The sequence below is a fragment of the Budorcas taxicolor genome, chromosome 10 (assembly GCF_023091745.1).
Source record: "Budorcas taxicolor isolate Tak-1 chromosome 10, Takin1.1, whole genome shotgun sequence".
NCBI classification, from domain to species: Eukaryota; Metazoa; Chordata; class Mammalia; order Artiodactyla; family Bovidae; genus Budorcas; species Budorcas taxicolor.
Window position 1 is genome coordinate 42,376,981 of NC_068919.1, and position 13,036 is coordinate 42,390,016.

Consider the following 13,036-nt stretch of genomic DNA (forward strand, 5'->3'; position numbering starts at 1 on the left):
TCTCCCTTCCCATCCCACCCTTCTAGATTGTCACAGAGCCCCTGTTTGTGTTCCCTGGGTCACACAGCGAATTCGCATTGGCTATCTATTTTACATATGGTATTGTAAATTTCCATGTTACTCTCTCCATACATCTCCCTTTCTCCCTCTTCTCCTCCCATGTCCATAGATCTGTTCTCTGTCTGTTTCTCCATTGCTGCCCTGCAAATAAATTCATCAGTACCATCTTTCTATATTCCATATATATGTATCAGTAAACGATGTTTATATTTCTCTTTCTGACTTACTTTACCCTTATAATAGGCTCTAGGTTCATCCACCTCATTAGAACTGACTCAAATGTGTTCCTTTTTAAGGCTGTGTGGTGTTCCATTATAATATGAACCACAGCTTCTTTATCCATTCATCTCTCAATGGACATCTAGGTTGCTTCCATGTTCTAGCTATTGTAAAGAGTGCTGCAGTGAATATTGAAATACATGTGTCTTTTTCACTTTTGGTTTCCTCAGGGTATATGCCTAGGAATTGGATTGCTAGGTCATATGGTGCTTTTATTCCTAGCTTTTTAAGGAATCTCCATACCATCTTCCATAGTGGCTCTATCAGTTTACATTCCCACCAGCAATGTAAGAGTGTTCCCTTTTCTCCACACCCTCTCCAGCATTTATGGTTTGTAGACTTTTTGATGATGGCCATTCCAACTGGTGTGAGGTGGTGAATACATGTATTTTTTTAAACCATCCCAGCAAAAGGTACAAAACGAGTGAGTTTAAACTGAAAGTCAACGTGGAGTTACTGCTTTCAGGTATGAATGCATTTTTATGTTTCCCATAGGATAGACTTATAAATGTTTTAGATTTGCAGAAATATACTTAACATGCCAAACAAAGCCACTTCTTGTTTTATATCACTTTTACCTATTAATTTTAAGATGATTATTTTATTAGAAGAGGACAGTGAATTCCTGGCTGAGCTGATAGAACCTTACTGCCTATCTGTTGCTTGCTTGGTTCTGACAAGGAGACAGAGGTACCCAGCACACTTCCGAGGATCTGGTCTAAGGAATACTCAACATACATGTCTCTCCCTTCCCTCTACCCTGTATTTTCCTCATTAAATTTATTTTGTCACAAGAAAACTTAGGAGACAAATTACTTTTAATTTCTCACTAATTTTCATACATGAGAACTAAAAGATCTCAGTTATGTCCTTGAATTTATAAGACTGCAAATTGTGCTTTGCAGATCATATGTTTTCTGTGATTATCAGAAGGGAAGACAGAATAAGCAGTTCCACACAGGAGCTCTGAAGTCAGACAGCCTGGATTCAAACTCTGGCTTTGCCTTTTAAAGTCAGAATGACTTTATAACCTTTTTGTGCAGGAAGATATGTGAATCCTGAAGATTAGATGAAAAAGTGGCTGGAAAGGGCTTAGAACAGTAGCTGGCATGCAGTAGGTACTCAGTATATTTTTAACAAAAAGTGTGAAATACAGGTTTTCAAATTTAATTCTTACTGTCAGGCTCATAGGAGAAACTTAAAATATTGGGATATATATTTGTGTGTGTGTTAGTCACTCATTTGTGTCTGACTCTTTGCAATCCTGTGGACTGTACCCACTGGGCTCCTCTGTCCACGGAATTCTCCAGGCAAGAATACTGGAATGGGTAGCCATTCCCTTTTCCAGGGGGATCTTCCTAGCCAGGGGATCGAACCCAGGTCACCTGCATTGCAGGCAGATTCTTTCCTATCTGAGCCACCAGGGAAGTCAATATATTTGCTAAGCATTAATCTTCAGATTCTTTTTTTCCATCAAACAAACCTTCTAAAAACATCTTCTGAGCATAGGAAATGGGGCAAGGCTGTGGAGGCGGGCTCCCAGGAGCTGGGCCTTCCAAGCTTAGTGGGGGTGAGGTGATGATCTAGTCTTAGAAAATGGTGGAGGGAGGCCTGGTGGACAGGGAGAGGGCTGGTGAGGAAGCTGGAAGGCCAGGAAGGTCAAGAAGGAAGAGGTAACTTAGATAGGCACACAGGACCATGGCTGGATCTGCAACATAAACCAGAAAAGTTCAAAAAATGGCAAAGTCAGAGTCAAACAGAAGTGAAATGAAATGACAACTTCTCTGGTGATGTCAAGTATATTCTGTGAAGTCTGCTTGGGTTTTCTGCGTAACCTTACTCTGAGATAGTTCTTACTTTAAGACAGGGACCCAGTTTCAGGTTAGGATAAAACTGCTGTACGAACACCTCAGTACAATGGTTTTTTTGCTTTGAGATGTCTTTTGGGATGAATTAGACATGCTGTTGACAAAACCTAGAGGGTCTTTGATAATCTGGGTTCACTGATGGTGGCCATTTTATACTAACTTCTCTTCCACGGTTAAAAATTGATCCTGAAGGTCAGTGTGGTAATATTAGAAAGCCTGGGATGTAACAGGCAATGTACTACTCTTTTGACACATTGTTCTGCTCTGGTGTCACAAAAGCAGCATTAGTTTTGACCTTTTAATATTGTCCTTTTTGTTTTTGCTTTGTAAAAGGACTCAGAACAATTTGTTTCTACTTATCACAATTTAATGAAAAACTCAATCAAGCCAGTCATTTGGCATCATGTATATAAAACCTAGCAGTAGTCAGAAGTAAATCAAAGCAGTAATTTTTAATTATATAACATTAGTATTACAGATGTCCAAAATCATCTTTCAGTTATTTATAGCAGAAAGAGAAGCAACTTATAGTAAATATATGTATATAAATACTACAAAATTCATATTAATTGCTTTACCTCTTTGTCTTTGCCTTTAATATTTAAAAAAATTAGATAAATGTAACTTTTAATATTTTATCAAAAGATTAACATAAGATTTAAGGATAGGCTGAGTAGGGACATTTATCCACAGGCTGGAGTTTTAGAGTCATCTACTCTGCACACAGGGGCTTCCCTGGTGGCTCAGACGGTAAAGCGTCTGCCTGCAGTGTGGGAGACCCGGGTTCAATCCCTGGGTTGGGAAGATCCCCTGGAGAAGGAAATGGCAACCCACGCCAGTACTCTTGCCTGGAAAATTCCATGGACTGAGGAGCCTGGTGGGCTACAGTCCATGGCGTCGCAAAGAGTCAGACACGACTGAGCGACTTCACTTCACTCACTCTGCACACATAAGAAATGAAGAAAACTGACCTCCTTACTGACTTATTGGCTAGTCACTGCCTAGAATGGTGTTTCCCAAACTTGCGTTGAAGCAAAAAGAACTTCTACAACCTAAATGTCCCTCAATAGATGAATGAATAAAGCAAATGAGATATATATGCGTTTGTGTGTGTACATATATATACACACACATATATGTCATCATCAACTCTGGTGCTCTGCTTTTTAAGCATCTCAAGCAATTAGTTCCGTAGTTAAAATGCAGAAGATCCAGGGAGAGCATACAGTGGAATATTATTCAGTATCCTCAGATACAATTGTTTATATGTGATAAATCTCAGTTGCAAGTGGCAGAAAACCAATACAAATGAGCTAAAGCAGAAAGAAGGGGGAGGTTTGTTGATTGACAAAACTGGAAAGGCAGGAGTGGGTAGCTGGCCTTGTTTATGAAGGCCAGGGGTTCAAACAGTGTTTTCCGAATTCTCTGTTTCTTCCTGCTGTATCTCTGTGGGTTGCCTTACTTTCTCCTACTAATATAGGAGGAAGAGGAAGAGGCAGGGATACAGACAGCTCCTGTCTTTTCTTCTAGCTGCAACAAGTCAGAGGAAAGCAAGGCTTTTCTGTCCCTGACTCTGTTATCTATACACGGTATCTATAAACCTCAGAAGAGGATTCTCACTGGATGGGCTCCTGTCCTATGCTCATCCTTTGAATTATCAGCTGGCCAGAGGGGTAAGGTGTGACGGCTTGCCAGGCCCATGTGACATGCTCTCCCACTTGGCCGGGTAAGGCAGAGCCCTGGATTGGCAGCCTCACAAAATCACAAGGACTAGGCTGAGGCAGGAATTGATGGTGAGGAGAAGCACTTAACTAAGTAAGAAGAACACTACTGTTATGAGACCAAAATATAAAAACCACAAAACACTAAATTCCATGGTTACCATAAGCTCTTCTTTTCTTCTAAACAGGTGGAATTATTAAATGAAACTATACAGTTCCTTCGGAGAAGGCAATGGCAACCCACTCCCATGGACGGAGGAGCCTACTAGGCTGCAGTCCATGGGGTCGCTGAGGGTTGGACACGACTGAACGACTTCACTTTTACTTTTCACTTTCATGCATTGGAGAAGGAAATGGCAATCCACTCCAGTGTTCTTGCCTGGAGAATCCCAGGGACTGCGGAGCCTGGTGGGCTGCCGTCTATGGGGTCACACAGAGTCGGACACGACTGAAGCAATTTAGCAGCAGCAGCAGCATACAGTTCCTTACACTCTCAACCCAACCACATACTTTAAAAGAGACACCTGAAGTGAATGCAAAATCATATTTTGGCACCTTTTACCATCCTCCTTCCACTCATGACCCCTCAGGGCCAGGACTAGGGTGAGGGGAGTGAGGCACTTTCCCCAGGTGTGGAATTGAAAGGGGTGCCAAAACCTCAGTAGTCAACAGAAATAATATTTTAATGTGATATTTTTTAAAAATAAAAATGAATGCCAAAAAATCTATGATGAAGAAAAGATCAAAATCTTAAAGACAGGATCAATACTACTGATTTTCCCTTTTGATTTAGGCTCCAATATGGCTCAGCATGGCACTGTCATTGATCAACATTTAAAATGTTGATATTCTGCTCATTGTGAATTTTTTTGCATTCATCTTTGTGTTTTAAGATACTGCCTTACAGGACTTCCCTGGTGGTCCAGTGGCTAAGGCTCTGTGCTCCCAAAGCAGGGGGCCTGGATTCAATCCCTGGTCAGGGAACCAGATCACACATGTCACAGAGAAGAGTTCACAGGCTGCAACTAAAGATCCTCCATTCCACAACTAAGACCTGGTACAGCCAAATAAATAATTGCTTAAAAAAAAAGAAACAAAGATATTGCCTTATAATATTTTTATCCTGATTACTGAGTTTCTGGCACCCCCTTATGTTTTTCACCCAAGGTGAGTGCCTTACTTGTCTCATTCACGTCTTCTGCATCCACTTCACCAAAGGGGTAGGCAGTCATCAGTAAACCCTTCACTCAAGCTGAGTCAGTCACATTCTTTCTCTAAACTTGAAAATGAGGCCTAAGAGACACAGAGACACAATCCGATGAGAGTGGACACCTGAACTGCAAGTGATGCTGCACTGGAGCTGGAGGAGTCGTGTTGGGCCTTGTGCAGGCCAAGGAAGCCCGTTCAGAGACAGGAGCGGGCATGAGAGAATCAGGCATGTGCCATGTTGTATTATTTGTTCAAAATATTTTCTGCCCTCTTCTACAAGGCCCTTCTCTGGCGCCTCTCTACTGGAAGAGTGAATTTCCTACAGCACGGATGTCAATCTTGGCCACATGGTTTGCTTTAGACAATGGACTGTAAGCAGAAGTGACATGCCATGCCTGAATGGAAACTTTTAAGTGCCATTGAGTGGATCTGCTTTGCTCCCTTCTCTCTGCCATAAGGCTGGCATGTTCCAAACATATTTTTTCAGCCTAAGTTCAAGAAGTTGAACTTGAAGCCGTGCATCTGAAAAAAATGAGTCATATCACTTATCATTTTAGCTTTGTAATTGAAAAACAAAATACCTTTGTTTATACACAAATAAATCTTTGTGTAGTGTTCTTGTTCCTTGGGTTTAATTCAACTGACTATTCTCTCAGGACCCATTAGGATCTGGCTCACTCTTTGAGACCATCTTTAAGAATAGTCTTTATACGGCACCCTGTGCTCTTTAAGGAGCAAGCAAAGTATCCCAAGTTGGGGGATAGGATTTCCATGCAGTAACAGCTCAGAGTTTCCCTGGTGGCTCAGATGGTAAGGAATATTCCTGCAATGAGGGAGACCCGGCTTCAGTCCCTGGGTCAGGGAAGATCCGTTGGAGAAGGGAATGGCTACCCACTCCAGTATTCTTGCCTGGAGAATTCCATGGACAGAGGAGCCTGGCAGGCTACAGTCCACGGGGTCGCAAAGAATAGGACACAACTTAGTGACTAACACACATACACATACACAACAACAGTTGACTAATGAGACAATAACTTCTGTTTTATGCAAAAACCTTCTACTTTGGAAAACTAAAATTACTAAGTTACAAACATTATAATTATTTTTTCAAAATATTGTCATAAATATAGTTTTAGCTGCTTTACATCCTGTGGGTAGGAAGCACAGAGAGGTTATAGATTTGCCTAAAGTTACCAGCAGGTAAGTGGAAAAATCAGGTCTGGAAGCCAGAACTTCATCTAGCTCTTTCTGTTTTTGCCTCAGCACAATGAGAAACAATTTATTCCTCTGTAACATTCTCCTTAATACTTGTAAGAATGTTTACATTGCTTCAGAATGTTCTCATTATACATGAAGTAAATTTTTAACAATTTAAGAACATGTACGTATGTTACCTGTTGCATTTACCATAGGAGCATCTAGGTTATACTGTGTTTACTGCTGATGTATGTATCTAACTGAACACCACTTTAGTTACATTAAATAACACATTTATCACGCAAATGTTTGATGAGATGCCACCACACTACAAAGCTGGTATTTCTTTCCCAGAATGCCTTGAAGATGAATGCATAATAACTGATGGTTTATTTTAAAATGCTTAAATTACAAATACTTATTTAAGAAAAAGAAACTAAGAGAGAAATAACATTTGAGACAAGATTTAGAATGAACAGTGATCAGGGTAGAAAGGAAAAGAAAACTCTAGCTCAACAGTAAAAACACGAAAGAATTTATAAATATATTACTGATTCAGTGATTGATAAAATACATCAGGAATCCGAGAATAATGTCAAATTTAGAAATATGAATTGCTAAAATTACAAAGTAATAATAATGGTTCCAATTGCCTATATTAAAGTGCCTACAAAATCTTGTTTTGTGTGCACAGCATTTCTCTATACTAACCTAAGTTAGATAAGGAATAGAGAAAGTACTGATGCTAAATAAAAAATGTCACCAGATATTTTTCCTACAAGGACACTTCCTATATTATTATTTTTCATGGATTTCAAAGGCCTTAGATATCTGAAAAGTAAATCAATTTAGTCAATTGACAACTAATGAGTTTCAACCAGTTGTTTTTAAAAGCACTTAAAAGATAAACTTTAGCCACTTTGTCTTGTTTCCTGAGGGAAACACTTATTCACACAGTTTTATCACTGGAAATGACTAAATATTAATGAAAACTTTCAGATCTGTGTTGATAACTAACTGTCCACCTTTGGGAGAACTACTTAGTATAGTTCTTTGCTCTCCTATATTCTGAAGGACTTAGGAATTCTGGCTCATGAGTTTTTTGTGATGATGGAAGACAGACTCTATGAGAAAATCGAACGTTAACACATCAGCTATCTTATTAAGCAGACATGGTGAGGGAATAATGTTTGTTGTTCATCTAACAGTTGATAAATGAATGGTAAAATCTGTCATCCTCCTGCCTTATATTTCTTGGCAGTTTAATCATTGTGATATTGACAGAACAAAAATTGTATTTACTATTTTGAAGAAATATACAAAAGATCAGAGAATAAAATTTTTTTAATGAACCAATATTCCCTTCCTGGTCTACTTATGTCATGTCTTAAGGGCTTTACATTATCCTTTTTTAGCAAACATCCAAATTTCAATTCTGTCTACACTACAGTGTCTACTCACCGCTTCCATTACTGATAAAACGAATGATTTAACATTTCTCTTTTTTTAATATAAATTTATTTAATTGGAGGCTAATTACTTTACAATATTGTAGTGGTTTTGCCATACATTGACATGAATCTGCCACGGTGTACATGTGTTCCCCATCCTGAATCCCCCTCCCACCTCCCTCCTCATCCCATCCCTCTGGGTCATCCCAGTGCACCAGCCCTGAGCACCCTGTCTCATGCATCGAACCTGGACTGGCGATCCATTTCACATATGATAATATACATGTTTCAATGCCATTCTCCCAAATCATCCCACCCTCGCCCTCTCCCACAGAGTCCAAAAGACTGTTCTACACATTTGTGTCTCCTTTGCTGTCTTGCATATAGGGTTATCGTTACTATCTTTCTAAATTCCATATATATGTGTTAGTATACTGTATTGGTGTTTTTCTTTCTGGCTTACTTCACTCTGTATAATAGGCTCCAGTTTCATCCACCTCATTAGAACTGATTCAAATGTATCCTTTTAATGGCTGAGTAATACTCCATTGTGTATATGTACCACAGCTTTCTTATCCATTCGTCTGCTGATGGGCATCTAGGTTGCTTCCATGTCCCGGCTATTATAAACAGTGCTGTGATGAACATTGGGGTACATGTGTCTCTTTCAATTCTGGTTTTGATTTAACATTTCAAATCTACATGGGGCTTGATGGAGATTTAATGGGCCTTTGGTCTTAATGAATAAAGTATAGGTTCTTCTTCACAGAAAATTAATGCTGTAGTCTGACCATCCTAATTAGTGTATGCCTGTAAGTCCTTTTTCCCAGACAGGGTGATTAATTTCTTAGCTCCAACAATATGGTAATTTGTAGCGCAATTCAATGTAGTTAGCAGGACTGTTAGCAGTTTAGGAGTGAAATCATAATAGGAAGAAAATATTGGCCATGAATTAGAGTTTTGAAAACTTTCGAAATTAAACATCATTTAAACAATTTAAATTGAAATGTTTAAAAAGTGGCACCCCTGCCTGGGGTGGGGCAGAGCTCAAATTTGTGCTGAATTGTCTCCATCAGTACTAATACAGTTCAGTAGGCTATATGTGAGAACACAAATAACTGTAAATGTGGATCACATTCAATCAATACTGAGTTGAGCTCCCTGACTGCTGAAAATGGTGATGCTTTACTTTTTCTTGCTTTAAATAAATTATCAATATTTCCCCCCTTAACCCGAGGGCCTTTCTCAAAGGCTAGCTTTTATGGTCTCCAGAGAGTGCCAAGAAACCCTGAGTTGGGGGGCCTACAGCTGATGCCTCTACTGCCCTGCCTCATTCTTGAGCTTGCAACTCAATGGTGTAAAGAAAACCTCCCTATAACAGTCCTGAACCCCCGCCTTGACCTTTGCACCCCTGACAAAGTGGATTTTTTAAAAAAGTAAAAGTCAGATTCATGTACATCTCAAGAGTGGTTCCCTTCCTCCTAACCAGTGTGGGCAACATTATAAAGATCTCTTTCCTCCTGAAGCTTATTTGTGTGTGTGTTTATCCCCTATTGGGGGAGCAATAGATAAACACAAAAGTAACATGTTAATTAAAATATATAGCATGCCAGTTAGTGGTAAGTACTACTGGGAAAAATAAAGCAGAGAGGGAACTAAATGAATCACAAAGGTCTCACTGCAAGGGTGACATCTGAGTAATGATCTGAAGGAGGCAAAAGAATTAACTATTAAGATACAGGGTATTTGGTCTGGGGCTGAAGGAGTATCAGAAGCAAAGGCCCTGGGGTCAGGGGGGCTTGGTGTTTGTGGAGGGACAGCAAGAGGGACAGCCGGCTCAAGCAGAGGGAGTGGGAGGAAATAAGGCCGGTGAGGCCAAAGGAAACAGGTCATGTGAGGTCCTGGCGGACCTTCCTAAGGACTGTCTAAGAAACGTGGGGGGAACGGAAGGACTTTGAACAGGGGAGCGGCATGACCTAACAAGTTGTTAAAGGCCCTGTTCTTGAGGCTAGCTTTGGCGGCGGTGCCATCAAAAGACATCAGAAAGATAAATTTGGTAACAGGTGTCTCAAAGTTTGCACAGACAATTACTGATAAAGGAAAACGGCTGAATTCTGGACAAACGGGTGTGTAGGCGGTCAATAGGAGGGGTTACCCTGAGAAACTGGAAGATGCACCTGCCTAGTTTTCAGGCCGCGACCGCGCAGAAACCTCCGGTCCTGCTCCTCCAGCCCACGTCCTCTCCGCGAGGGTCAGGGCCTCAGCCTCTGGCCGTGTTGCCATGGCGACTACAGGATTTTTTTTTTTTTTTTCTTTCTTTCTTCCACCCTACTCCCCACTCATACACCTCCTGAGCGCAAAGCACCCGGATCCGCATCCTTCCAGCGCGGACGCTGGGATGGGCCAGCGCCTACTAATCAGTATTCCGCTCGCAGCGTGTTTCCCGCCCCCGCTGCGACTCCAGGCGCCAGCCTATTCAGCAGCTCCGCACCCAGCGGTCCGCGCCACCCAACCGCCCCCACCTCCTCCCCGGGGATCACGGCTGGAGCTCCACACCGGCTCTGCCCTGGAGCGTCCCTGAGAACAGCCGCGGGTCGGCCCAGTAAACGCATCGCTTTCCTACTCGCTGGTGGCGGCCCAGAGTTGCACGTCTGCGGCGGGGAGGGGGCGCCCTGCGCCTGAATCGCAGGCAGCGTGCCCGGGGAGACCCGGTCTACGCATCCCCGAAACAACTCTCTGGAGAGGTTCAACTCCCCTGCGCGCCGTTTAAGGTCCCCCTGCGCTTCCTGCAATGCACCAGACGGGGGAAGCAGATATCGGAGGCACCTGCATTGCGCTCCCGTTGGGATGCACTGTGCGCAAAAGAGGGGGGGAAGTGTCATCTGCTGCAAAACGGAGGATAGGAGGTGCGGGGAGTTAGGGGTGGGTTTTCTTAGGACTTACCTTGTGCAGTTTCCACATGGCCCCTAGAGCCTTGACTTCGTGGCTGGAGTGTTTGCCCTCCTCCAAGCACTGGTAGCACACGGGCATCTTGCACTGCACGCAGTACATGCTGTGGTTCTCCAGCTCGTGGTCTGTGCAGGTGGAGACCTTTCGTGGGCTTAGCCGCCGGCTCACGCGGCCCTGTGCCGGGGGTACCAGGCGATGCTTGGCCAGAGGACCCCGGGGCGGGTGGCAGCGCAGGCGGCACGGGTCACAGTAGAAGACATCGCACTGTTCACACATGACGGTGGCTTCCTTGGGTGCCTTCTCGCAGAGCTGGCATTTAAGGGCAGCCGCTTTGCTCTGCTGGTAGCGGTCAATTACCCCTTCCAGGACGCGGTTCTTGGGGAAGCCGCGGAGCCCCCGGTCGTCCAAGATGAGGCTGCGGTGGCACTGGGGGCAGGTGATACAGGAGTTGCGGGGCACAGAGGCCAAGGCCGGTGACAGATGGGTGGCCGGTGGCGGCATAGCCGGGGGGAACACACGGACGCCGTTGGGGGACTTCTGGCACGGTGTAGTAGGGGCGCTGGCGAACCCCCCGTAGGAGCCATAGCCGCTGTCCGCCTCGCTGTACAGGCTCATCTTGTCCAGATCCAGATAGTCATAATCGGAGACCCCGGAGCCCGAGGCCCGTCGGCTCTGGGGGGACTCTGACTCCGGGGTCTGTACCAGGATGTTGCGGGCGCACGCCTGACATATATTGTGAGAGCAGGGTAAGATGATGGGCTCGCGATAGAAGGAGCCGCACACGGGGCATTTTAACTCTTCTTCCATCTCTTCCATGGGGACCCGGCTGGGAGCGAAGCAGCTGCGGCTGCAACGGGCGCCTGAGCTGACGAGGTGGCCGCCTGGCCTGTCGTGTCCAGCACCTTGGCCAGCAGTGGCGGCGGTGGTTTTGGCAGTGGCGCCTTCTCGCGTCGCTTAGGCGCCGACTCCCAGCGAGGCGCTCTCTCTAAGAGCCACGGAACCTCGGCGCCCAGAGCCAGCCTGGGAACGCCCCCTCCTCGCCCCTTAGTCCCGCCCCAGCCTGTAAACAGCGGCCGATTGGACGGAGAGCGAGAGAGCGAAGCTCTCATTGGCCATATGCCCCATCCTTCTCCTCTTCTCTGCCGGTCACAGGGGGTTTGGTGGAGGATTCTGAGGGTGAGGGGAGTTTTCATTCCCCGCTGCCTGATCTCGGGAGGCGGCCGGCATGCGGAGGCGAAGGGACCGGGAAGGAGGAATTAGGCGGGATGACTCATCCCTCGCCCCGCTTCCTTCCGACCTCCGGCTCAGTCTCCCGAGAACGGAGCGTGAGAAACCCCTCCTCGCAGGGAGGTGGCTGGCAGAGGGGTTGATGCCTATCGCCCGCGTTTGCGTTTGGCTTGCTGCTATGGTCTCCGCGCCGACCTCCCCTCGGCGAGTGCTGCACCACAGAGGAGACGGCCCTTCTCCTTCCGCTGCTGGCGCCTCACCCAGACCTCGGTTTCTGTACCGCAGCGGGGACTTTCTCCCCAGCTCAGGAACCCGCGGAAGCCGGTCCCTGCGCTCCAGCTTCCGGGGACCCGGTGGTGCAGGCCTTGAGCCCTGGCAGGAGTCAACTCTTCTTTGTCTTCTTTCTGTCCTAGTTCCTGCTGTCTAAAGGGGGACTGACATATCGATTTCCTAGTGTTGCTGTGTGACTTAAACTAGGGACTCACGTAAAGCTCAGTATACTAGTTAAAATCTATGCCCCCTTCATTTCACGGTTTCAGTACAAACTCGGCCCAGAGGCTTCTTACCGTGTGATGTGACTGTGCCCCTATATCCCCACTTCAGTCCCCGTTACCTCAAAGCTATCCTCTCACCAGGCTGTCAGCACCTGGCTGAGCTTCCACAAGAGCAGCAGAATCTGGTTCAGTTGAGGCAGGATTGGGTTGCTTATTTCTGATTGCCCACAGTTCAGTAAATGGATCACTGTGTCACTGCAGAGTCTCAGTGTGTGACACCAAATAGCGTCTACCACAGCTTCCAGGATGGTGGGTTCTTCCTGTTTCTTCTAGTGAAGTGCATAAGGTGATGGGGATGGGGGGATGAGGGCGGGACAGGGTAGTTCTAGTGTCAGTCCTTAAATATTAAACACTCTTCTCTCTCTCCCCAGTCATCGCTGGAGATAACTGGTCCTGTCCCTTGCTTGCAGAACTGCTGATCTGATGATGATGTGTGTGTGTGAAGTCGCTCAGTCGTGTCCGACTCTTTGCGACCCCATGGACTGTAGCCTACCAGGCTCCTCTGTCCATGGGATTTTCCA

At 45.0% G+C, this 13,036-nt stretch overlaps 1 protein-coding gene across 1 annotated transcript in view; it reads right to left on the reverse strand.

Moving 5' to 3' along the window:
- Positions 1–11,550, reverse strand: part of TRIM9 (tripartite motif containing 9) — a 119,114-nt gene extending 107,564 nt beyond the window's left edge. Inside the window, exon 1 of the mRNA XM_052646579.1 lies at positions 10,729–11,550. Within this exon, the coding sequence (XP_052502539.1) occupies positions 10,729–11,550 (822 nt within the window). The remainder of the gene's footprint in view (positions 1–10,728) is intronic.
- Between the last annotated feature and the right edge of the window lie 1,486 nt (positions 11,551–13,036).